Source organism: Muntiacus reevesi, chromosome 18 (assembly GCF_963930625.1).
Source record: "Muntiacus reevesi chromosome 18, mMunRee1.1, whole genome shotgun sequence".
In the NCBI taxonomy this organism is placed as follows: domain Eukaryota; kingdom Metazoa; phylum Chordata; class Mammalia; order Artiodactyla; family Cervidae; genus Muntiacus; species Muntiacus reevesi.
This window is the reverse complement of record NC_089266.1, coordinates 35,288,789-35,312,532: the sequence shown is the minus strand read 5'-3', so window position 1 is coordinate 35,312,532 and position 23,744 is coordinate 35,288,789. Positions and strand designations below refer to the sequence as shown.

Here is a 23,744-nt window from a genome sequence, read left to right as displayed (position 1 = left end):
GGCCACTGGCATTCTGGGGGCACTGAAAGCCTGTGGGTAAATCATGATTTAATTAGGTTTCATGAGCCATGTGCGTGCGTGTACGCTTTGTCGTTGTCTGACTCTGTGACTGTGACCCCATGAGCTGCAGCCCTCCAGGCTTCTCTGTCCACAGAATTTTCCAGGCAAGAGTACTGGAATCGCTTGCCATTTCCTCCTCCAGGGGGATCGTCCCAACCCAGGGATCGAACCCACATCTCCTGCATGGGCAGGCGGATTCTTTACCACTGAGCCACTAAAGGCTGGTAGGAGGGGCCCCATTGCCTCACCGGCCTCATCTGGAACTGCTTTGCCCCCGAATGTCTCTGTCCCAGTCCCTCTGGCCTCTTTCAGCCTCTGAAATGTGCTCTGTTCCCGCTGCCCTCACACATGGTGTTACTGTTGCCTGGGATACTGGCCTCCTCCTCATCTTCCAGGGCTCTGTTCCAAGGTCACCATCACCTCCAGGGAGATCAGTCTCCAGCCCTCGCCTCAGTCAGAGCTCCCTAGCTGCTGCGTTTCTCCTTCGGAGCAGATACTGTAATGATTTCAAGTTTGTTTTGACCACTGCCATCCCTGTACTGTGCTTAGCACATGATGGGGGTTTAAATCAAGATGGTTCATGGCACGAATGAATGAGCCTTAATAGAAAAAGGAAGGTTGGACTGCAGGAGTGGGAGTGGGTGGTGGGGGTGAGGGATGTCGAGAGTATCACTCCTCCCTCCAGCCCAGCCAGGGGCTTGGGCCGAGCCTCTGGGAGTCCCCGACGAGCGTCAGAGGAGCAGCAGTGGGCTGTAGCTTCTTGGACTTGTCCACAGCAGCACAACTGCCTTTGGCTGCCTGAAGCCTCGGCTTCTGTGTGACAGTGTAAGTACCAGGCTGCACAGAGATGTCAGTCGTGTGGCTTCTGCCTGCAGCTGTGGCCCCATCGAGCCCCAGGAACGGACCGTGGAAGCAGCCACAGAGCAGTGGAAATAGCTCAGTCACAACAGGTCACCCTGTGGTTGTGTACATCAGCCCCAGCAGGGACGGGCCTGCCCTGCCCAGCTCCCACGAGCATCTAGTCTGCGGGAAAGTGAGTTGTGATTCCCTCTGTAAATGAGAGAGTTTGCTCTGTGGCTTTGTCAAACTACCTTTGAGTCGGGACTGACCAAATCAAGCTTCTGTGTTCACCTTGGGGCACAGGTACAGATCAGCCATTCTGTAAATGTTTATTGACAGCCTCTGGGCCAGGTGCCACATGGGTGCAGATAAGGGACTCAGCCCTCATCCACAGCTGACCATCATGGATGAGCACACTGCGCGCCCCTTAAACACCACACAGAAAACACACACTCAGGCCTATTAAAAGGTTTATTTTCTTCTTTATACTCAGAAACAACAAAGTGGTCTTGCCCCCCAAAGGGTCTCATCCTGAAAGAATGGGAGGCAGAGATAGTGACAGGAGGGGGTGTTGGTGTGAGGTTGAATGTGGGAGTGCTTCCCCCCCTTTTCCTACTATCACTCCTCTTTGGCTCCCCCTCCAAAAAACTGAGGTGTGAACACAGCTTGCCACCCACTGGGGGATTGGGGAAGCACAGCCGAAGTCAAAAAATTAATGCCCATGTTCCACAAGAGCTGGGTCCAGTGCGTATCTGGTGGGGGTTGGGGGAGGGTGGGAGAGGGAGGGGTTGGTCAAGGAAGCTGCTGGGTGGAGGGGAAGGAAAGAGGGGCTGGGATCCCTCTCAGTGACAGTGGGGGTCTTGGTCCTGCCCCCACCTGTCCCCCCCACCATCCACTTCCTTCTTCCAGCCCCCCTTCCTAGCAGAACTGGTCGTCGTAGTCCTCGTCCTTCAGCCCCTTGAGCCGCAGCCGGGCAAAGTCCTCAAACACAATGTCGTCGTCTGTGGCATAGCTTGATGGTAGAGAGGAGGGGGTGAGGTGGGGGCCCTAGGCCTCCTCCTCCTCCACCTCCCAGTCCCCTCCCCTCCCAGAGATAGAGGCACCGGAGCAGCCTTGGGATTGGAGATGTTTGCAGAGGGACAGAGAAGGGGTGGTAGTTGGCAGCTCATGAGCCTCTCAATTGGATGCTTCAACCATCCCGCCTCCCAAAGGGAAAAAAATGGGGTAGATCTGAATGTTACAGGAATCTGTCCAGAGAGTCAAAGCTCAAAGGGGTGGGGCATGTCTCTTACTTGGTATCGAATTCAATGAGGTTGGTGTCCACAGGGGCATCTGTTTCAGGAGCAGCTGAGGGGAGGAGAGTCGGGGGGTAGGTGGGTGCTAAAAGGACCAGCTTTCCTCTAGGCTGGCCTTGCTTCAGACCCTCCCTTTGGGGGCTTGGGTGGGTGGCAGGCTCACCTGACTGGGGCCTGGGAAGGGCGATGTGATCATGGGGCTTGGGATGCATGAGAACAAAAGGCAGCTCCACTGAGACGTCCCTGGGGTTGGGGGAGAGGTGGCAAGAAGAGATGATAGCGCAGAGCCAGAGGAAACCTCTGCGCCGCCCCCCACCCCCAGGATCCCCCCAGCCCAGCACTCACCCGCCTCGAGACACCACCAGCTTCACCTTGACCCTATAGGACACCAGGATCCCCAGCACCTCCTTGTTGGCACCCTCCTTTACGCTGCAATTGGGGGAAGGGGTTGGACCAGAGCCCACTGCCCACCCTGGGGCCCCCATGAGGAGGCAGGACTACAGATACCAGCATGCTCATGTCACGTAAAGTACCCTGCTGTGGTCCTTCTCATCCCTCTCTCAGTAAAAGCCCAAGTCCTTGCAACCCAGCCACCCCGCACTGTCTTGCTCTCCATCGGCCCTCTGACCCCACTTCTGGCTCCCAGGCTGGCCTCCAGGCTTGCTGTATGTGGTCATGTACAGAGGGGCGGGTAGGGGGGAAAATCCAGCCCCTACTTTATGAAGCTGTTGCCCTAGGGGGCCTGCCTCAGACACCCGGGGGTCCACCTCAGGGTCTTTGTGCCTGTGGTACCCTCTGCCTGGAGTGCTCCTGCCCTGCACATCCACATCACCTACTCCCTTGGCACCTTCACCCAGAATCCACCTCTGGGTCAGGTCTCCCCATCCCTCCCACCACCCTCCCCCTTTATATCTCCCAGGTCGGCCTTGCTTTTTCTCCTTAACACCTGTCAGTAAACGCACTACACATTCTGTCCTGTATCTGGTTTGTCTGCCTCCCTCTGAGAACAGGAGAGGTGTTTGGGGTCTGTTCAGTGACAGAGCCCTGGCCCGGGGACAGAAGGGGTGTCCAGTCCCCTGCGCTGCAGCCGCCCCGCCTCCCCCTCACATGGTGCTGGATGCCAGGTTGGTGTCCTCGTGCTTGAGCTTCCCGTCCAGGGCAAGGCCGCGCTTCTCCCGGTTGTTGCTGAGCAGGGGGGTTATGGTGTACACCTTACAGAAGGTGGAACTGGGCGACACCTGGTCACTGCGGGGTGGGGGCGAGAGAGGGAGACTCTGAGGGGGCAGGCCGGGCAAGGGGGCAGCTCCCACCCCCAGCGGCTTCCCCCCCATCACCAGCCCCTCCTCTCTGTGGGCACGAGTCACAGGGAGTAGGTTTTGGGCCAACTGCTCAAGAAAACGGGCAGCTCAGAGCCACCCTCAGACTGGAGGGAATGTCCTTGTAAGTAGAGACCATTTGGGAAGAACCACCCACACCCCCACGTTCCCAGGGCACCCTTCCCAGGGCTGTTCTGCTACTCACTCTTGTTCGACCTGAGCCACGGGGCACTTGTACTGGGCGGTGCTGAAGAGGCAGATGTCGGCGTACTGTCTCACTGTGGGGGGAGGGGCCAGGTGCCAAGCCACTGGGCATGGGGTACAGACAACCCCCTACTTAGCTCCAGACCCAGGCAAGGGCCCCGGCCCCTCTGAGGACCCGCACTGCCCCTCCATCTCATCCCGGGACAGACAGCCAGAAGTCTTTGAGCCCCGTGGGTCTCCCAAACTGGGCTCAGTCCTGGGGCTGAGCTGATGCTTGAGGCCACGTTGGCAGAAACTGTCCCCCCCCACCCCGCCCCCATTGTAAGGCCCCCTTACAACCCCCACCTCCTACCAGAGACTTTGATCTTCTTGACAGTCTTAGTGGAATTATTGGTGACGTGGACATTGACATTGAGGGGCTCTCCATGGTAGTACAGCTTTTGAGGGGAGGGGGTCAGGTTAATTGGGTGTTTTCACTGATCCTTATTATTAGCATGACCCCCTCCTCACCCCCGCCATACACACACAGGGCTGGGCCTCCTCCCAGCCTGTACCCAAGCCCACCCTCAGCTAAGGTGGCCTCCTTTGAAAACACCATCCTGCCCTGTGGTTCCAGCCCTCCCCCCAGGGCCTGCATTGCAGCACATGCGTCCCCACCCCACCTCCTTGTCCAGTGAAGCCTCAAGGTGCAGGGACCGGTCAGACATGAGGAAGTGGCGCGTGGTTTCAGCTGAAGGCTGGGGGCCGGGTTTCTCTGGGGCAAACTGCACCTTTCGGATCACCAGACGCACAGAGTTCCTGGGGGCAGGAGGCGAGCGGTGAGGGATCAGACACTGGCTCCCACCTTCCAACGGGGTCCGGGTCAGGCCCGAGGGGGGCTGCGTCCCTCACCGTTTGTGGCTTTTCTCTTCTAGTGATTTGGCGCAGAAGGCTCGAATCTCAAAGTCTACCCCGCAGGCCTCAAGGGGGGTAGAAAAGGGCACATCTTACACAAGGTCCCTGCCGCCACCGCCACTCCCTTCCTTCCTGCTTCCCTCGCCTTGGGCAGGGACTCTGGGTCTGAGGAGCCTAGGGCCTGGGTCTCACCTCTAGCCTCTAGCCTAGGGCCTCTGCCTGCCTGAGGCCGGGACTCGGTCCTGGCTGTGCAAGCTGAGCCCTTCTACCCTTATGAGCAGGTGAAGAGCAGGAGGCGGTAGGGGACAGGGGACAGCGCCCGTTCCCCAGGGCCACCGCCACGGGCCATATTTGCCTGCCCTGAGTCCCACGCTGCTGTCTCCTCAGCACCCCAGGCTGCCTCAGGTGCGCCCCTGGCTCCTGCTGGACTGTCCTCCCCTACCTTCCCGGTGTCCTCCGGGCCCGGCTGCAGGGTGACGGAGCAGGGCAGGTTCTGGGGTATCTGCGGCGAAGGAAAAGAGTTCAGTTCTTCCAGAAAGTCCCCAAATCTTCCTCTCAATCTCAAGAGGCTGGAGAGGGACTCCTGGGGATGAGAAAGGAAAACGGAGGGGGCCCCAGGGAGGAGGCAGAGAGGCTAGGAGTGCAGGGTGACTCTGAAGGGGTCTGGGGGTCTAGGGTCCCACAGTGTTACTCCCAGACCTTCTTGTAACAGGTGCCTCACCCCTGCCCCCCAACACAGTCCCGGACCCCTTGCTCTGCAGAGGGTGGGGGCATCCTCACTGTGAAAAAAAAGGGGTGGGCATGCTGGCCCAGCTTCCTCAGCAGCCGCTCCTGCAGGCGGGTGGGGGGCCGGGGTGGGTTGGGCGTTGGGGGGAAGGCCTGGTAGTTGGCGATGAACAGGTCTTTGCGGAAGGACAAGCCCAGCACGTCCAGGTCTTCGCGGCCATAGCGGAAGGCGCAGGTGAGGGTCACAAACACTAGCAAGGGAGGGCAAGGCGGGGTGGTCAGGAGCCCCCCTCCCGAAGTCCCCCCAGTTCGTAGCAGCAGCTGCTCCCTCCTCGGCAGCACAGCACCTGCCTGAATCTCACCCCACTCCTGGCTTTCGCCTCGGCTCCCCACCTGTCTCCTTGAGGCCCGTCCCAGTGCCAACCGCGCCTCCCTGACTCCCTTCCCCCAGGCCCCTGGCCTCGGGGCCGGTACCTTTGCGGTCCTTCAAGTAGTCCGGGTCCACTAGCACCACGCCATCTGGGGAAGGGGACACAGGAGCGCAGTGCTGTCAGGGCCTCCCCTCCATTCCTGGGTCCAGGAACTGCCTCCCATCTCGGGGGACATGATGCTCCCTTCTGGGCAGTCTTACTTACCTACAGGATCCACTTTGTCCAGGTGGTCCACAAAGTCCCGCTTGCCCAGGTACACGGTGAGCTGAGGATGCAGAGGGATCACAGGAAGACTGGGTAGGGGCTGGCAGGGCTTCAGGGCCCTCAAAAGTGGCTGCCCTGCCCCTGGGCCTCCCAGGTTGGGGGTCTCTGAAGGAGTTTCTCTGGGTTTTTGTAGAGTTGCAAGAGGAGAGTGGTGGGCTTTCCCCCGACTAGCTGAACTTGAGGCTTTTTAACTGCTCCCTAATATGGTTTCCAGGTGGTGGGTGTGTCTGTGTGTCCAGGAGAACCTGGCCCGAGGCAGGCGGTTAGAGAACCTCACCAGATGCCCTCAAGGACCTCGGATAAACAGGCCATAGCCTGGGGGAGGCATCCTGGCTTGGCCCCTATGAGGGCTCCAGGCCTGGACTTCTGGCCCCTCCCCCTGAGTCTCACTTAGGACACCAGCCTGTCCCCACCCAGCCCTGTGGCTGGCTTAGGCCTTTGCGGCCAGGGGCTTCAGGAGGGAAGGAAGTCGGCTCTTAGCTGTCACAGGAAGTGGGGAGCTTGGGGTTGGGGTTCGTCTAGGGGCAGGCCGGGCCTTGTGAGGGCCCAGGGAGGGTCAGGAGGAGAAGCGCTGTGGGAGACTCACCTTGCAGTTAGGACTCGACTTCTTGAAGACCCTAACAAAACAGAAAGGGAAACCCCACTGCCTGCCTCAGACTCAGCAGAGACCCAGGTGCCAGGACCTCGTCCCTCCCCAGCCTGAGAAGGCAGAGCTCACCTGAGATTCCCACCTGGAGGCTGGGGCTTTACCCAGCCCTACCCCGTCCCACTTCTCCCCAGAAGGACAGGTAACCACAAGCCGTTAATATACCCAGCATGGCAACCCCCTTGCTCCACCCTCACTAGTTCCCCTCCTCCCCTGGCAATGGCCTCAGGTTGCCAGAGGAACCGCTCAGGCTCTTCCCAGAAGACCTCCTCCAGGGGGACCTGAATGGGCAGGTTGCAGGTTGTCTGTATAAGACCACTCCCTCTTTCCATCTCTGGTCTCCACCTCCCACAAGAGCTGGAGTACTGGAAAGAGCAATGGCTCTAAATTGTTTCTATTATGGGCAGTTCCTAAGCGTGACCCTGCTCTCCATTAACCTCCAACTGTTCCTGTCTCTGATCTCAGCAGCTTAAAAGGTTATTTGTCTTTCAAGGCCCAGCTCAGATGTCACCTCCTTTAGAAAGAAGATCCAGGCCCACTCTAGTCACTCCCTTTTTGGGGGTTTCTGTCACACCTTGTTTATGCTTTACCTATAGTGTCATAGGGCTTCCCAGGTGGTGCTAGTGGTCAAGAACCCGCCTACCAATGCAGGAGACATAAGAGACAAGGGTTCGATCCCTGGGTTGGGATGATACCCTGGAGGAGGGCATGGCAACCCACTCCAGTATTCTTGCCTGGAGAATCCCATGGACAGAGGAACCAGGTGGGCTGCAGTCCGTGGGGTCACAAAGAACTGGACACGACTGAGTGACTTAGCACACATGTAGTGTGATAACGTGCAGTTAGCTGTGTATCATCTATTTCACTAGACTGTGGGCAACAGAGGCCTTATTGATTTAGATGTCCCCAGCCATAAGCCAGACACCATGATACTGCCTAACATTTATTGGGTGAATGGTTCATGCCCTATAGTGTTGCAAGTGTTTCAGGTGTGTTAATTTCATTTAATACTCTTAGCAATCCAGTAATGGAGGTCCTAATATTCCTATTTTACAGGTGAGGAAACTGAAGCCCAGGAGAGGTCAAGTATTTTGCCTGAGGTCACGGAGAGTGTAAATGGTGGAATTCGGGTACAGACAGAGGTACTCTGGCTCTTCATCACTAAATGATTGTACTATCCTGCCTCTGTTCTTGGCATTATGTTTGTTGGAGTGAAGGACAGTTTGCTTTCTGGTTGCTGAAATGGTCTAAGCCTGGACTCCACCCACTGCTGGGAGGATAGGGAGATGTCTGGCAACCCCTGTGCCCTGGACACTTGTGGGCCTGTTCTCTCCTGCCCCACCTCACTCCTACCAATCCACTCTGCCTCAGCAGTGATACCCGGGAAGGGTCCCCAGGTAGTAGAAACTGAAATCCTGCCACCTGGCCCATCCACTGTAACAACGTCACATGCCCCTTCTTCCCAGAATGCCAAGTTATCCAGAGACCATAAGGCATAGGGTACAGAGGCCCCCAGGTGCCCCCATCCAGTAAAGGAGGGCAGACACTGGTGTGGTGGGAACTAGGATAAGCACCCTATCTCTTGTCCCCACCTGGGGGCTGACTGCTGTGGCAGCCTTCAGCTCTCCCTCCCCCTTGCTTCTGGTTTTCCTTTTTGTCCCAGTGTTTCTTCCCATCAGGAGTCCTTGGCAGAGGGTTGGGACAGCCACAGTCCGTTGGACAACTGGAGTGTGGTTCTGGAGTAATTGCCCTGAAGCAGTTGCAGGGCACCTGCCCTTTGGATCCTAACCCAGCCAGCCTCCTGCCGGCTAGGGAGGAGCAAGCATGTGTATACTGAAGCTGGCCAAGAAGGCGGAGTGTCGGGTGACCTGAGAGGTGCCCGGCAGGTGGGGGGAGAGGGGGGCGGCAGAAGCAGATGCCCCTTCACACTTCCTGCTATTCTCTCCATTTCCTGTGGCCCAGAATTTGATGGAGGTGGGAGGAATTGTGCCAAGTCAGCAGTCCCCGTGTGGTCCATCCGTCCCCCTCCCTGAACCACATAACGGAAATCTGGGGCCTCCCTCAAGTCAGCGACTTCCCCTTTTGCTGTGTTTAACCCCTAATCCAGGACACCAGTCGTCCCTCTGATCACCTCTCCAGTATCAGTCGACTGGGTGCTCAGGAACCTGTGATTTCCTACTCTATGGGTGGGGAGCTGTGGGGCTGGTAAAATGTTTTGCAGAACAAGTGACAGCTCAGAACCAGGGGCCCATTCCTGATCCTCTCTGGAGAGAAGCAAATAGCCCCAATCTTTTTCCTCTTTTGTTCCTGCTCCCCAGAGACTCAGGCATTCACCCCCGGAGGTGTTGGGTCACAACAGGAAGTGGATTTTGCTAGAGACCAAAAAAGAGAACTCGGGGTGTCAGTGGAAGGAAAGAGCCTCGATTGCACAGAAAACATCCGGGGAGTGGATGGCGTGCCCTGGGCAGATACAGCCTCCCCTCACCCCCGGGAATAGGGATAAGGCCCAGAATTGGGGAGGGTCGCCAAGCACTCTTTGCTCCCCCAAAATGAAGCTGTTGCTCCTAGCAACCCCGGGGAAAGGAGAAGTTTGGAAGCAGAGCCACCCGGCCCTTGGGACCGGTGGGGGCAGCCCGACTGCCTGTGGGGTATTGGATAGGAGGCTTTCAAGTGGCTGGGCACGAGTCTTGGGGGGGGATCCTGCCCCTGGCATCTAGCCTGCCCACACCCGTCCCCTCCGGGCCGGCCACCTGCTCCTTCCTCCGCCCCTGCAACGCAGGCTGCACCGGAGAACCCAGTCGTCCGGCCCCCCACATCTCTGCGAGAACCCCGATGCAGGTTTCTTGATCTTCAGCCCTCGCTTTCTGCAGGGGCTGTGGCATGCCTTCCCCTCATTATCCTCGAGAACCTAGGCGTGCGGCCCCGGATGGCTGTCCCCTACGGACCCAGGCGTCCGGCCCCCGAATTCTCTCCCTGGTGTTCCTGTCTGGGTACCGTCCCGGCACCCGCCCGGTGCCGCCGCCCACGTCCCGCCGAATGGCCCCACCTCTCTTACCTGGTCCCGGGTTTCTCCCCCATCGTGCGCGCGCCCGCCGCCCGCCCGGTTCGCGGAGAGCTCACAGCCTTCTAGCCCTCTGCCAGGTCCCTGCTCCTCCCCGCGCCACTGCGCACGCGCGCCCCCGCGCTCTCTCCACTACCCCCGCCTCTTCTCCCCCCCTCCCAACTTGGATCCTGGGGAACCGGGGCCAGATGCGTCAGCCCGGATCGCGCGCGCCACGGCGCTGCCCGCCCTCTTCTCACAGGCACGCGCGGTGATTGGCTCCGCCCGGCCCCCTCCGCCCTCCATCCCCACCCCTGCCAAGGAATCCCTCCCCGGCGCGCGCGGTCTCTACACACTGCTCCTCCCGCCCATCTCTCCGCCCCTCCGCACCCGCTTAGGAACTGATTGGGCCCCCTCAAAAGAAGGCGCCCGCCTTCCAGGAGATTAAAGCATTCTGATTGGCTCCCTGCATCCAGCACCCTGCAGGGGTTCCCTCCCCTTTGTTTGCTTTCTCAGTGGCGTTGGAGGCTGCGGGGATGCTGGGGGCGGTGGGTGAGCTCGAACGCAGTCTAGGAAGGAGGATAAGGGGATGCACAGGTGCGTGAGCGGTTCCAGTTGCGTGACGCTCGCCTATCGCGCGCCGCTCACCCCAGAGCTTGTAGCCTTCTTTGGCCCTCCCGCCCACTTCTTTATTGTGGTGTGTCAGCTCCCTCTGGTGTCTCTCTTTGATCTTCTCAGGGTTACTTCTCCTAAATTCTCTTACTACTCTTCTCCATCCATTCATCGAAGTTAACATCCATTCATGCATCCATCCATCTATCCATGTCTGTTTTGTGCTAATCACTATACTAGGCAATGGGAAGACAGACATGAATTAACATCGCCCCTGCCTTCCTCGTATGGTTGAGGAGACATATGAAGAGGTATTATGATTCCAGGAATGCTATAATAGAGGTATGACTCAGAAGACAAAGTGACTCCCAGAGCTTGGCTGGGGGAGGGATGGAGTCAGTGCAGGCTGTCCAGAGGAGGGGACATTTGAGGATAATCTTTCTGAAGGGTGGGCAGAAGTTGGGAAAGGGTATGCCAAAGAGAGAGAAAGGCAAGGCACATCCTATTATGAGGTGCTTGTGGGGGTAGAGGGCAGGAGAGAGAAGGCTGAAGAGGATGACTGGAACAGGGTGTGAATGATTTTGTATAGCAGGTAAAGGAATGAGGCTTCCCAGGTGATGGAGTGGCAAAGAATCCACTTACCAATGCAGGAGATGCGGGTTCGATCCCTGGGTCGGGAAGATCCCCTGGAGTAGGAAATGACAACCCACTCCAGTATTCTTGCCTGGAAAAATCCCATAAACAGAGGAGCCTGGCAGGCTACAGTCCATGAGGTCACAAAAGAGACGGTAATGACTGAGCAGGAGCAGCTCAGCAGCTAAAGAAATGAACCAGGAGCCTCCCCTGGAGGAAGACACGTGGATCCAGTAGTGGATCTGCTCTTTAAGGCAAGGAGTGGAGTGGCATGATGAGACTTCTCCTTTAGGAAGATAATTCCGGGCAGTGTGGAGGGTGAAGGGAGTGGGGCACAACTGTCATAGACTGAAACTAATCAAGGAGAGAAGATGAACAATAGAATGGAAGGGAGAAGGGGGACCAGGCTGAAGAGTCATTTCTAGGCCAAATTGAGCAGACTGGGGGAGGATGATGAATGATGGACATTTCTGGACTTAAGAAGCTAAGGTATTCTTCTTCCATCTGTTTTCCCATATTCCCCCATCTTCCCCAAATGAGCTGACTTCATTCTTCTCCACTTTTCTGTGCAACAAAAAGCAATGTGCACAAGTTTTGAGATCATCTTTAAGGTCAAATGCAGGCCTTACCAGCTGCCACCTCCCACCTCCAGTTCTCCTACCACCTTCTAAGCTCACCCTTCACCCCTTCAAGCTTTAGCTGGTACATTTCTTTTGGATTCATGAATCATTTATGTCAAAGGATCATTACCAGAAGGTAATGAGATCTATATCGCTACATATCTAAAGTGATTTTCGAACTGAAAGGCTGCAATTTGCATGGCATTACAACTACTGTATTAAAAAAATACTAACATAAAGACAACTTTCAGTTCAGTTCAATCGCTCATGGGGTCTGGCTCTTTGCGACCCCATGGACTGCAGCACGCCAGGCCTCCCTGCTCATCACCAACTCCCAGAGTTTACTCAGACTCATGTCCATTGAGTCAGTGATGCCATACAACCATCTCATCCTCTGTTGTTCCCTTCTCCCACCTTCAATCTTTCCCAGCATCAGTGTCTTTTCAAATGAGTCCAGCTCTTCGCATCAGGTGGCCAAAGTATTGGAATTTCAGCTTCAACATCAGTCCTTCCAATGAATATTCAGGACTGATTTCCTTTAGGATTGACTGGTTGGATCTCCTTGTAGTCCAAGGGCCTCTCAAGAGTCTTCTCCAACACCACAGTTCAAAAACATCAATTCTTCTGTGCTCAGCTTTCTTTATAGTCCAACTCTCACATCCATACATGACCACTGGAAAAACCATAGCCTTGACTAGACGGACCTTTGTTGGCAAAGTAATGTCTCTGCTTTTTAATATGCTCTCTAGGTTGGTCATAACTTTCCTTCCAAGGAGTAAGCATCTTTTTCATGGCTGCAGTCACCATCTGCAGTGATTCTGAAGTCCAAAAAAAATAAAGCCTGCCACTGTTTACACTGTTGCTCCTCCATCTATTTGCCATGAAGTGGTGGGACCAGATGCCATGATCTTTGTTTTCTGAATGTTGAGCTTTAAGCCAACTTTTCACTCTCCTCTTTCACTTTCATCAAGAGGCTCTTTAGTTCTTCTTCACTTTCTGCCATAAGGGTGGTGTCATCTGCATATCTGAGGTTATGGATATTTCTCCCGGCAATCTTGATTACAGCTTGTGCTTCATCCAGCCCAGCATTTCTCATGATGTACTCTGCATATAAGTTAAAAAAGCAGGGTGACAATATACAGCCTTGACGTACTCCTTTTCCTATTAGGAACCAGTCTGTTGTTCCATGTCCAGTTCTAACTGTTGCTTTCTGACCTGCATACAGATTTCTCAAGAGGCAGGTCAGGTGGTCTGGTATCCCCATCTCTTTCAGAATTTTCCACAGTTTATTGTGATCCACACAGTCAAATGCTTTGGCATAGTCAATAAAGCAGAAATAGATGTTTTTCTGGAACTCTCTTGGTTTTTCAATGATCCAGTGGAAGTTGGCGATTTGATCTCTGGTTCCTCCGCCTTTTCTAAAACCAGCTTGAACATCTGGAAGTTCACATTTCACATATTGTTGAAACCTGGCTTGGAGAATTTTGAGCATTACTTTACTAGTGTGTGAGATGAGTGCAACTGTGCGGTAGTTTGAGCATTCTCTGGCATTGCCTTTCATTGGGATTGGAATGAAAACTGACCTTTTCCAGTCCTGTGGCCACTGCTGAGTTTTCCAAATTGTTGGCATTTAGAGTGCAGCATTTTCACAGCATCATCTTTTAGAATTTGAAATAGCTCAACTGGAATTCCATCACTTCTACTAGCTTTGTTTGTAATGATGCTTCCTAAGGCCCACTTGACTTCACATTCCAGGATGTCTGACTCTGTGTGAGTGATCACACCTTCGTGATTATCTGGGTCGTGAAGATCTTTTTTGTACAGTTCTTCTGTGCATTCTTGCCACCTCTTCTTAATATCTTCTGCTTCTGTTAAGTCCATACCATTTCTGTCCTTTATTGAGCTCATCTTTGCATGAAATGTTCCGTTTAGAAAGATATTAAAGAAGGCCAGAAAGAATGAAAGAGATAAACCATATTATGGTGGTGGGGAAAACCATCATTTTATAAAGACATCATTTCTCCTCATATTGTCTGTAAGTTAATGCCATATCAAAATAGCAATGGAACTTTTTTGGAAGGGAACTGAATTTTAAACATAATCAAAAGAATCAGCTTTCAAGTATAGTCAGGAAAATTCTGAAAAACTGGAGTAAAGCGGGCATTTGTCCTACCTGATAGTTTATTACTTATGATAATTTAAATAGTGTTATGGGTGCAATCATAATAAATGTAGTAGTGAAATAGAATAGTGTCCAGATACAGACCCATGTTGGGGGCTTTCTCCGTGGCTCAGGGGCAAAGAATCTGCCTGCAGTGCAGGGACTCAGGTTGGATCCTTGGGTGGGGAAGATCCCCTGGAGGAGACCATGGCAACCTACTCCAGTGTTCTTGCTGGGAAACTCCCAAGGACAGAGGAGCCTGGCTGGCTGTGGTCCCTGGGGTCACAAAGAGTGGACACGACTGGAAGGACGGAAGTGACTGAGCACGCACGCACAGACTAACGTGGTGTTACTTCAAGTCCATGGAGAACTAATGGCAGATTCACTAGATAGAATAGGGACAATGGGCTATCCATTTGGGGGGAAAAGTTATATACTTTGCATAAAGTGAAGTCGCTCAGTCATGTCCGACTCTTTGCGACCCCATAGACTGTAGCCTACCAGGCTCCTCCCATGGGATTTTCCAGGCAAGAGTACTGGAGTGGGTTGCTATTTCCTTCTCCAGAGGATCTTCCCCACCCAGGGATCGAACCCTGGTCTCCCGCATTGTAGGCAGCCGCTTTACCATCTGAGCCATACCTTAAAGTAAATTCTAAGCAACTTAAGACCTAAATGCACGGAATTAAACTATTTATTTTAAAATAAACTCTGTATTTATGTGTTTGTGTGTAGGCTAATATTAGGAAAGTATGCCTATTACTGGCGTAAGGACTTAGGTGGGAGTTCCTTTTTTTTTTTTTTTACTTTATGCCCTCTTTGTTGTTTGAATTTCTTTTGCAAGGCGAGTGTATTGTATCATTTTTCTCGTTGTAAATGTAGTTAACAATGTCTATGCAAGGAGACTAGTTCCTTAGGCAGCCGTGATGTCTGCATGGAAAGTGTCCAGAAGCGCTGTTAGCTTTTGGATTCTGGCGCCTTTAGTCCTGACCACGTGTTCTTTAAGCCCCACGGGCCTGCCCGCCCCCAGCCGGTCCTCAACCCGGCCCTTCTGTCCGGCCTTGAGTCCCAGCACTTCCACGCCGCGCATGCTCACTCACAGCAGGCGCGTGGAGTCCAATGCGCAGGACCAGGGCCCCCTCCTCACGACCCCTCCCCTCGAAGCATCCGTCGCGGTGTGTTTGCGTCATCGCGCCACGCCACCACTAGAGCCCGGTTGAAGATGGCGGCAGCCGTTCTCAGCGGGCCCTCTGCGGGCTCCGCGGCTGGGGTTCCCGGCGGGACCGGGGGTCTCTCGGCGGTGGGCTCAGGTCCCCGTCTCCGCCTGATGCTGCTGGAGAGCGTGTCGGGGTTGCTGCAGCCGCGAACGGGGTCCGCCGTTGCTCCCGTGCATCCCCCAGCCCGCTCGGCCCCACATTTGCCGGGGCTCATGTGCTTATTGCGGCTACATGGGACGGTGGGCGGGGCCCAGGTGAGTCTGTAGCCCGCCGGCCCTGTTGGTAGGTTGGCTCAGTTTGTTTTGCGCCGGGGTCTTATTGCCCTGTAGCTGCATGCAGTAGGGGGTAGAGGGAAGGAGAGCTGGGGTCAGAAGGCGGATCCGGGTATCTGGACGAGATTCACGCACTTCTTTATCAGCCGTAAGTAGAAGAAACTCAGGGAAGAGGAAGGACCTCGTTTTCTCTGTTGCTAGGCTATCGGTAGACGCTCATGAATGGGTTCGATCCCAGGCCCTCTTACTTACTAGATGTAGGATCTTTAGCTTCTTTTTCCTTCGGCAGTGTCTGCTTTGGGGATTGTTTCGACTGAGTGAATGAATGTATTCAGCAAATATTTACTGAGCTCTTACTGAGGGCCACATTCTGGGCGTTCCAGTTATAGATGCAATGGCGATGAACAAAATGTTATGAAACACTGCGAGAATTGTATAGTGGTATACCATAATTCCATACAATTGCATAGAATTGTATAGCCTTCTAATCTAATCTGGAACACTGAGAGATTTTTCTGAGGTACCAGAGTTTAAGCTGAGATCCGCAAGGATGAGTAGGGGGTTTGGTAGGGGAGGAAAATGGAAGAGGCAGTTCGGTCAGCGTAAGGCTTCCGTGGGAAGGTCCCCTGGTAGGAACTGAAAAGAAGGGCGTGGTGCTTGGGGTTTAGAGATGAAGAGGAAGAGAGTGGGTGCGATGAGGCGAGTAGGCTGTGGACAGGTCATGCAACACTTTGTAGACTAGCTTAGAAGGGTCCTTTGGATTGTACAGAGTAGAATCTAACATCCATTCAGTCCTGTAAGCTTGAAACCCAGATGTCATTCTAGACACTTTCGTCTTGCTCACACACCTCTTTATGCAGTCTGTTAAGTCCTTTTGATTTTATCCTTTATGTAGCATTCAGAGCTGTCCACTCCTTTCCATATCTTTCCCGTTGCCCCCATACTGGCTTGATCCCACATTATCTGACCGAGATACTAATAAGACATAACTGTCTAACCTATGATAGGTTCACCTTTAATATTATCTGCTGTGCTTCATCTTTCTCCCACTTACCCGCCCCCAAATTCTACCCATTCTTTAAGACCCAGGTACAAGGTCTTCCTTGTCTCACCTTTGTTACTCGGACTTTCCCCGCTCTATGCTTCCTTCCAGGAAGAGGGTTGTCACAACCTGCTGGGTGTTTCAATAATCTTTGAAAGAAGAATAATCTAGCCCCAAATTTATCATTGATGACCTCATTTATTTATATTAACATTAGTCCTCTTTGAGGGTGACAGGACTGTGCCTCTGGTAGCTCAGCCCAGTGATTCATGTGGTTCCTAAGTGTTTCTGAAATATTATTGTCTCTTCTGCCTGTAAATGTGTGATTTCTTTCGTCATCTCTTTCAAGTCTTCCCCTTCTCCCTCAGGGTGAGCTACATGAACTTAATGTCTTGCTTATATTCTTTTAAGTGTCTGAAGCCTAGAAACATTGATTTTTAATTGAAGTGTAGTCGATGTACAATGTATCAGTTTATGCCTTACAGCAGAGTGACTCAGTTACATATCCATTCTTTTTTATATTCTTTTCCATTATGATTTATCCTAAATGTTGAATATGGTTTCCCATGCTACACAGTAGGACCTTACTGTCTGTCCAGCCTGAGTGTAATAGTTTGCATCTACTAGTCCCAAACTCCCAGCCCATCCCTTCCCTGCCCCCCGTTCCCTTAGAAGTATTTTGAGTGAAGAAGCTAAGGGTGTTGTGGGACACCCCTTTATTATTGCCTGTATTATATTTGGGGGTATATTTTGTCCAACGTGAATTTTTTTCTACTTGTGTTTGTTATATTGCGTTCTCAGTACCGGGAACCATGTGGTGGGTTTCCTTCACGTCCCTGTAGGTTTTCATTCAACGGACATTTACTGTCTGTTATGTAGCTACTTATCCAGGTAGATAAGTAAAACACTGTTGTTTTCCTTGGAGAGTTTCTAGTTGAGATGAGAGTTGAGGGTAAGTAAATAGGCCTGGAGCTTGAGAGAAAGAGATCCATTGATTGACACATCCGTCTAAGCTTAAATCACCAACTTTGCTTTCCCATAGGTACTGTAAACTTAGTAGTTCCAAAATGGAACTAACCTTAGAACTGGCTTGCGTCCTAGCAACTGGTCTCCTAACTGGTCTTGCTCTCAGTCTTGCTTTTTTAATCCATTTCCCACAGCTGGTCCTGTTTCTTGCCTCTGAAAATTCTTAAGCACCTGGACTTCCCTGACTCCGCCTTTGCACTTACTGTCCTCTGCTTGGAAACCCTCCCTGAGCTGCTTCTCCATTCCCCACCCCACCCCCAACCCCCCACATCTTTTCAACTCAGTGTTTGTCACTGCCTTTAGGAAACCTTTCCAAACTACCTATGATTGGCTACTCTATTACACCATATTGAAATTATATATTCATTTTTCATATATACTTAGTACCCACACAACTGGGCTTTGATTTGTTTTTGTGGTGTTTAAAAAAAAAAACCAATTTATATCAACAGATGAATGGATAAAGAAGTTGTACATATGCACAATGGAGTATTACTCAGCCTTAAAAAGGAACACATTTGAGTCAATTCTAATGAGGTGGATGAACCTAGAACCTATTATACAGAGTGAAGTAGGTCAGAAAGAGAAAAATATCATATTCTAATGCCTATATATGGAATCTAGAAAATGGTACTGAAGAATTTATTTACAGGGCAGCAGTGGAGAAACAAACATAGAGAATAGATGTATAGACATGGGGAGAGGGGAGGAGGGGGAGAGATATATGGAAACTTACATTACCATATGTAAAATAGATAGCCAACGGGAGTTTGCTGTATGGCTCAGGAAACTCAAACTAGGGCTCTGTATCAACCTAGAGGCGTGGGGTGGGGAGGGGGATTCACTCACTGTTACCTCTTCACTGTTTCACTTCCTTGTCAGCTCTTCTGATGAAGTTCAAAAGGGAGGGGATATATGTAATACCTATGGCTGATTGATGTTGAGGTTTGACAGAAAACGAAATTCTGTAAAGCAGTTATCCTTCGATTAAAAAACAAATTAATTTAAAAAACAATTTATGGAAAATTACAGGTAACATAAAAATAGAGAAAATAGTATTTTAAAAACAATTATTTTTGGCTTCACTGGGTCTTCTCTGGGTCTTTGTTACTGTGTTCGGGCTTTCTCTAGTTGCGACAAGCAGGGACTGCTCACTAGTCGTGATGAGCATGCTTCTCATTGCTCTGGCTTCTTTTATTGCGGAGCACGGGCTTTAGTAGTTGTGGCACATGGGCTTAGTTGCCCTGTGGCACGTCGGGGCATGTGAAATCTTGCCGGAGCAGGGATCAAACCCGTGTCCCCTGCATTGGCAGGCAGATTCTTAAGCACTGGACCACTGTAGAAGTTCAAGAAAATTGTGTCTTGAACCACCCCTACCTTTGCTGTCTATGTCACCCAGATCTAACAGCAAACATTTTGCTCATCTTGTTTCATTCCCACTTTCCCAGCTCTGCCTCCAACCTCCCCTGCCCCCGGAGCGTTTTAAAGCACATCCCACATTTCATTTCCCTTGAATTGCATATACTTCGAAGGACAGTGTCTCTTGTTCCACCTTGTATCCCTAGGGCTTTGTATTGTCCCATTCTCTAGCCACTAGCCAATGATCTTTTTAAAAATAGCACCAAGATTACAGCATTCTCCTGCTTAAAACCATGCAGTTACTTATTGCACCAGGCCTTACATTGTGTCACCGCTTCTCCTCCTTTTGCACGACTCTTGGCCCGTCTTAAATGAACTCCAGCCACCCAGGCCGACCTTATTTTTGCAGCAGCTGAGGCGACGGCTCCTCACATCCTTCACCCTGCTGGGAATCTCCTGGGGAATTGAGCTGCGTGTTTAGGTCCCAGCTTCCCTGCCACCATTTCAGAGGAGTCATTCCTAAGCACCCTGCTGAGCACTGAGCATACGGTGGTCCTTCTCATTTCCGTCATTTTCTGTCACATTGTTCTGTTTTGATTTTTTTGTAGTGTTTATAACTATTTTAAATAAATTTATTATCTGCCGTGTTCTCTCTGCTCACCCTGTGTAAATTCCATTATACTTACTTCCTTGCCCTGCTCCCTTCGTTGTCCTTGCTGACAACACCCCGACTGTTGAATCCAGCTCTGCTCATTCGGTGCATGTACCTGCGCGGCTCAGTGTAGCTGGGAAAAAGCACGTGTCCGGATTGGCTGGTCTCATTTTAAATTCAGGGCCGTCGTCACCTCAAGTAGACTCTTGCTGTTGCCTAGCAGTCCTGTTATATTTCTTTCCTCTGCAACCTCTGATGACTTCTTTCCATCCTCACTCTTAGCTGATGACGTTGCTTCCTGTTTCACTGAGAAAAGAGGAACAGTGGGGTGGGAATTGGCATAGGTGCCACCACCACCACGTCTGCCAGCTTACTGATGTCTGTGCCCTGTGCTCTGGTGTCCCTACCGTTATTAGGGGTGAGCTGGTTCATGCCCATACTAAGGCCGGGCCTCTGCTTGTACTTGACGTCTATCCCCTCTCCACTTAGGCAAGTTCACTTCTTCATCGTCAGCTTTTCCCTTTGTTAGGTTGTTTTCATCAGCATATAGCTCAGAACTGCTTTTAAAAAAGTGCCCCTCCAGCTCCTGCCCCATTTCTCTGCTTCTCTTTATGGCAAAAACTCCTCAGAAGAGTTCTTTGCAATTGTACTTTCTCCCATTCTTTTTCTTTTTAAAAAAAAAAAAAAATTGCTTTGAAAATGAGTTGAGATTTATAGAGAATTTGAAGGAATATACACTTCACCCAGATTCCTTTTAATGTCAACATTTTAAATGCATATTTTTTCTAGAACCATAAAGGAGGAAGTTGGAGATTGGATGCCCTTCTATTTGCTTAAAAACAACATTCCCTTACCTGACCACATTCCATCATGCAACTCAGAAAATCAGCGTTGATACAATCTTATTCCAGTTTTTTCAGTTGTGCTAAAAGTATCCTTTATAGTAAGAGAAACATTTCTTACCATGTTAACATTTAGAATTTTAGTTATTTTATAGGATGTCCCTCAGATTGGTTCATCTGCTGTTTTCTGGTGATTAAGTTCAGGTTGTACACTTTTAGCAGGAATACTGCAGAAATGATGTGACATACCTGTTACATTTTATCAGGCAGCACATAATGTCTCTTTGTCCCATTATTGGTGGTGGTAACTTTGATTATGGGTTAAGGTGATAGTTGCCATGTATCTTCATTATGAAGTTAACGATTTTTTCCTGTGGAAAGATTTTATATTTTTCTGTCTTGTTACCCTTTCACCCACTTGTCCATTAAAGGTAGTTGCTCCCTGTTTACCCCCACCAAACACTTCTCTGCCCTTTAGCCCTCAGTTCAGTTCAGTTCAGTCACTCAGTCGTGTCTGACTGTTTGCGACCCCATGAATTGCAACACGCCAGGCCTCCTTGTCCATCACCAACTACTGGAGATTACTCAAACTCATGTCCATTGAGTTGGTGATGCCATCCAGCCATCTCATCCTCTGTCGTCCCCTTCTCCTCCTGCCCCCAATTCCTCCCACCATCAGGGTCTTTTCCAATGAGTCAACTCTTTGCATGAGGTGGCCAAAGTACTGGAGTTTCAGCTTCAGCATCAGTTTTTCCAATAAACACCCTGGACTGATCTCCTTTAGGATGGACTGGTTGGATCTCCTTGCAGTCCAAGGGACTCTCAAGAGTCTTCTCCAACACCACAGTTCAAAAACATCAATTTTTCGGCGCTCAACTTTCTTCACAGTCCAACTCTCACATCCATACATGACCACTGGAAAAACCATAGCCTTAACTAGATGGACCTTTGTTGGCAAAGTAATGTCTCTGCTTTTTAATATGCTATCTAGGTTGGTCATAACTTTCCTTCCAAGGAGTAAGTGTCTTTTTATTTCATGGCTGCAGTCACCATCTGCAGTGATTTTGGAGCCCAGAAAAATAAAGTCTTCCACTGTTTCCACTGTTTCCCCCTATATTTCCCATGAAGTGATGGGACTAGATGCCATGACCTTAGTTTTCTGAACGTTGAGCTTTAAGCCAACTTTTTCACTCTCCTCTTTCACTTTCATCAAGAGACTTTTTAGTTCCTCTTCATTTTCTGCCATAAGGGTGGTGGTATCTGCATATCTGAGGTTGTTTATATTTCTCCCGGCAATCTTGATTCCAGCTTGTGCTTCTTCCAGCCCAGCGTTTCTCATGATGTACTCTGCATATAAGTTAAATAAGCAGGGTGACAATATACAGCCCTGACGTACTCCTTTTCCTATTTGGAACCAGTCTGTTGTTCCATGTCCAGTTTTAACTGTTGCTTTCTGACATGCATATAGGTTTCTCAAGAGGCAGGTCAGGTGGTCTGGTATTCCCATCTCTTTCAGAATTTTCCACAGTTTATTGTGATCCACACAGTCAAATGCTTTGGCATAGTCAGTAAAGCAGATATAGATGTTCTTCTGGAATTCTCTTGCTTTTTCGATGGTCCAGCAGATAGGCAACTGCAAAACTACTTTTTTTTTTCCCCCATATAGGTTTGCCTACTCTGACCATTTCATAGAAGTGAATCATAGAACATGTGGTTTTTGGGATCTGACTTCTTTCCCTTAGCATAATGTTTTTAAGGTTCATTCCTGTCTCAGAACTTCATTCGTTTTTATGACCAAGTAATATTCCACTGTGTGGATATGCTTCATTTTGTTTATCCAGTCATGGTTGATGGACATTTGGGTTGTTTCCACTTTCTGGCCTTTATGTGTAATGCTGCTATGAGTGTTCATGTATGAGTTCTTCTAAAAAAAATATATTTACTAATTTTTGGCTGTGTAGGTGGTCTTCGCTGTGTGGGCTTTCTTTTTACTTGCAGAAAGCAGGGGCTACTCTTGAGTTATGGTATGCCGGCTTCTCACTGCAGGGGCTTTTGTTGTGGAGCGCAGGCTCTAGGGTGGGTGGGCTTTGGTGGTTGCTGTTTCTGGGCTTTAGAACGCAGGCTCAGCACTTGTGGCACGTGGGCTTAGTTGCTCCGAGGCATGTGGGGTCTTCCCGGATCAGGGATTGAACCTGTGTCCCCTGCACTGGCCGGCGGTTTCTTTACCATTGAACCACCAGGGAAGCCCTGTGTACGAGTTCTGATGAGAACATATGTTTTCGTTTCTCTTGGGCATATACTTCGGAGTGGAATTGTTGGGTCATACGTAAAAGATGTTTAACCTTTGAGGAGCTCCTTGATGTTTTCTGAAGTGGCTGCACCATTTTCTATACCATCAGTGCATGTGAGTGTATCAGTACATCTCGCTCTCAACTTTCCCCTGCTCAGGTGGCCTCCTTACAGAAGGCCTCAGGCCCACGCCACATGAAGTGCCGTCTGCCTGCCCTACTCCAGGCTCTCCTTTCCTTCCTCAGTCTACTTTATTTTCCTCTTCCCATCCAGCATGCTTTTTCTTATTTGGTCACTTGTTGATTTTCTGCGTCCTCTAACTAGAATATAAGCTCACTAGCACCTCAAACAATGTCTCACATGAAGCAGATAAATAAATGTTAAGTGAATCAACACTTCCCCTTCATGAGAACCAGGGACCTTATTTCTTTTACTCAGCTCTGGATTCCTTCATCTGACTCAGTGCATAAGATGTGTTTGTTGAGAGAATGAGTGAAGAGCACGGTTAGGAAGATAACAGGGCTGTCAAGAGGAGTCTGGCCCTTCAGAGGGTGGAGAGGTTACTTGTGGGGGCCCTGAAGAGGGAACCTCTTTTCAGGGCTCCCAGAATGTGCGGGAAGGAGGTTCTCTCTGACTTGTCTGTGTGGGCATTAGCGGCTCGAAGGAAACCAGACCAGGAGGAGGATTTGGGGTGAAGGAGTAAGGGATCACGAGTTCCGTGCCCAGTCAGCGCGCACTTAGGGATGCCCCTTTGTGCTCAGTGATGTCCCTGGGAGACAGAGGGCAGGAGCCTGTCTTTGAAGTCTGGCCGCTGGGCTGTCAGACTGACTAGCCCTCTGTGTAGCCCTGATTTGCTGGGTGGGAAGTGGGAGGGCCAGATGAGATGTGACTTGAGGAAAGCCCATGGGACAGGCTGCTGTGTGTGCCCCCTACTGAAAATAGGGCAGAGGCTGAAGGTGTCGAGGGGAATGGTCTCTGGGCTTCACTGGAGGTATGACTTAGAATAGGCTGGAAAGGCTGGGGCAGGGACGGGCTTGGAGAAATCCTATGTCTTTAGCATCCTGTTCCTGACTGTTTTCTTTCCTCCAGAACCTTTCTGCTGTTGGGGCGTTGGTGGGTCTCAGTAATGCTCGTCTCGGTTCTATCAAAACTCGGTAAGTCTCTAACCCTGTTTTTTCTTCAGGGGGGATGTTTCTTTAGGAAGAGGGCCATCCATCTGTCCATCCATCGTCACCACCCCATGGAGCCAGGAGGTTTCTCCATTCCCAAGGTGGAGAGTTTGATTCTTTTCATGAGCTCACTTGCA

The 23,744-nt window shown here is 51.1% G+C and overlaps 2 protein-coding genes across 10 annotated transcripts in view; one reads left to right on the top strand and one right to left on the bottom strand.

The window, feature by feature from the left end:
* PELP1 (proline, glutamate and leucine rich protein 1) overlaps nucleotides 1-23,744 on the top strand; it is a 47,480-nt gene that overhangs the window by 10,706 nt on the left and 13,030 nt on the right. For 3 of the 6 annotated variants that reach the window (XM_065909739.1, XM_065909742.1, XM_065909740.1), the window contains one exon: nucleotides 23,528-23,592. In XM_065909739.1, coding sequence (XP_065765811.1) covers nucleotides 23,528-23,592 — 65 coding nt within the window. Of the gene's footprint in view, nucleotides 1-7,732; nucleotides 7,819-14,807; nucleotides 15,211-23,527; nucleotides 23,593-23,744 lie in introns of those variants that run through there. The other 3 variants (XM_065909741.1, XM_065909738.1, XM_065909737.1) reach the window with 3 other exon arrangements.
* On the bottom strand, nucleotides 1,354-9,842 carry ARRB2 (arrestin beta 2). 4 transcript variants are annotated; one of them, XM_065909746.1, is made up of 15 exons: nucleotides 9,732-9,842; nucleotides 6,617-6,647; nucleotides 5,971-6,031; nucleotides 5,810-5,854; nucleotides 5,390-5,586; nucleotides 5,052-5,111; nucleotides 4,607-4,674; nucleotides 4,378-4,513; nucleotides 4,068-4,152; nucleotides 3,717-3,819; nucleotides 3,303-3,440; nucleotides 2,541-2,624; nucleotides 2,359-2,438; nucleotides 2,193-2,280; nucleotides 1,354-1,912 (listed from the first exon to the last, which is right to left on the bottom strand). In XM_065909746.1, the coding sequence occupies exons 1-15, from the start codon at nucleotides 9,752-9,754 to the stop codon at nucleotides 1,819-1,821; spliced, it is 1,293 nt and encodes a 430-aa protein (XP_065765818.1). In that variant the 5' UTR covers nucleotides 9,755-9,842; the 3' UTR covers nucleotides 1,354-1,818. The 4 variants fall into 4 exon arrangements, with proteins under 4 accessions (XP_065765818.1, XP_065765820.1, XP_065765819.1 ...); XM_065909748.1 differs by having other exon boundaries at nucleotides 2,193-2,247; XM_065909747.1 differs by having other exon boundaries at nucleotides 3,717-3,789.

Bases quoted from the DNA above. Each gene is read 5' to 3' on its own strand.
- ARRB2 (XM_065909746.1), bottom strand. From the start codon at position 9,754: ATGGGGGAGAAACCCGGGACCAG. The intron at 5,587-5,809 runs GTACCGGCCCCG...CTCCCTTGCTAG, and splicing joins CTACTTGAAGGACCGCAAAG to TGTTTGTGACCCTCACCTGC. The intron at 4,675-5,051 runs GTAGGGGAGGAC...ACCCCCCTTGAG, and splicing joins GCCCGGAGGACACCGGGAAG to GCCTGCGGGGTAGACTTTGA.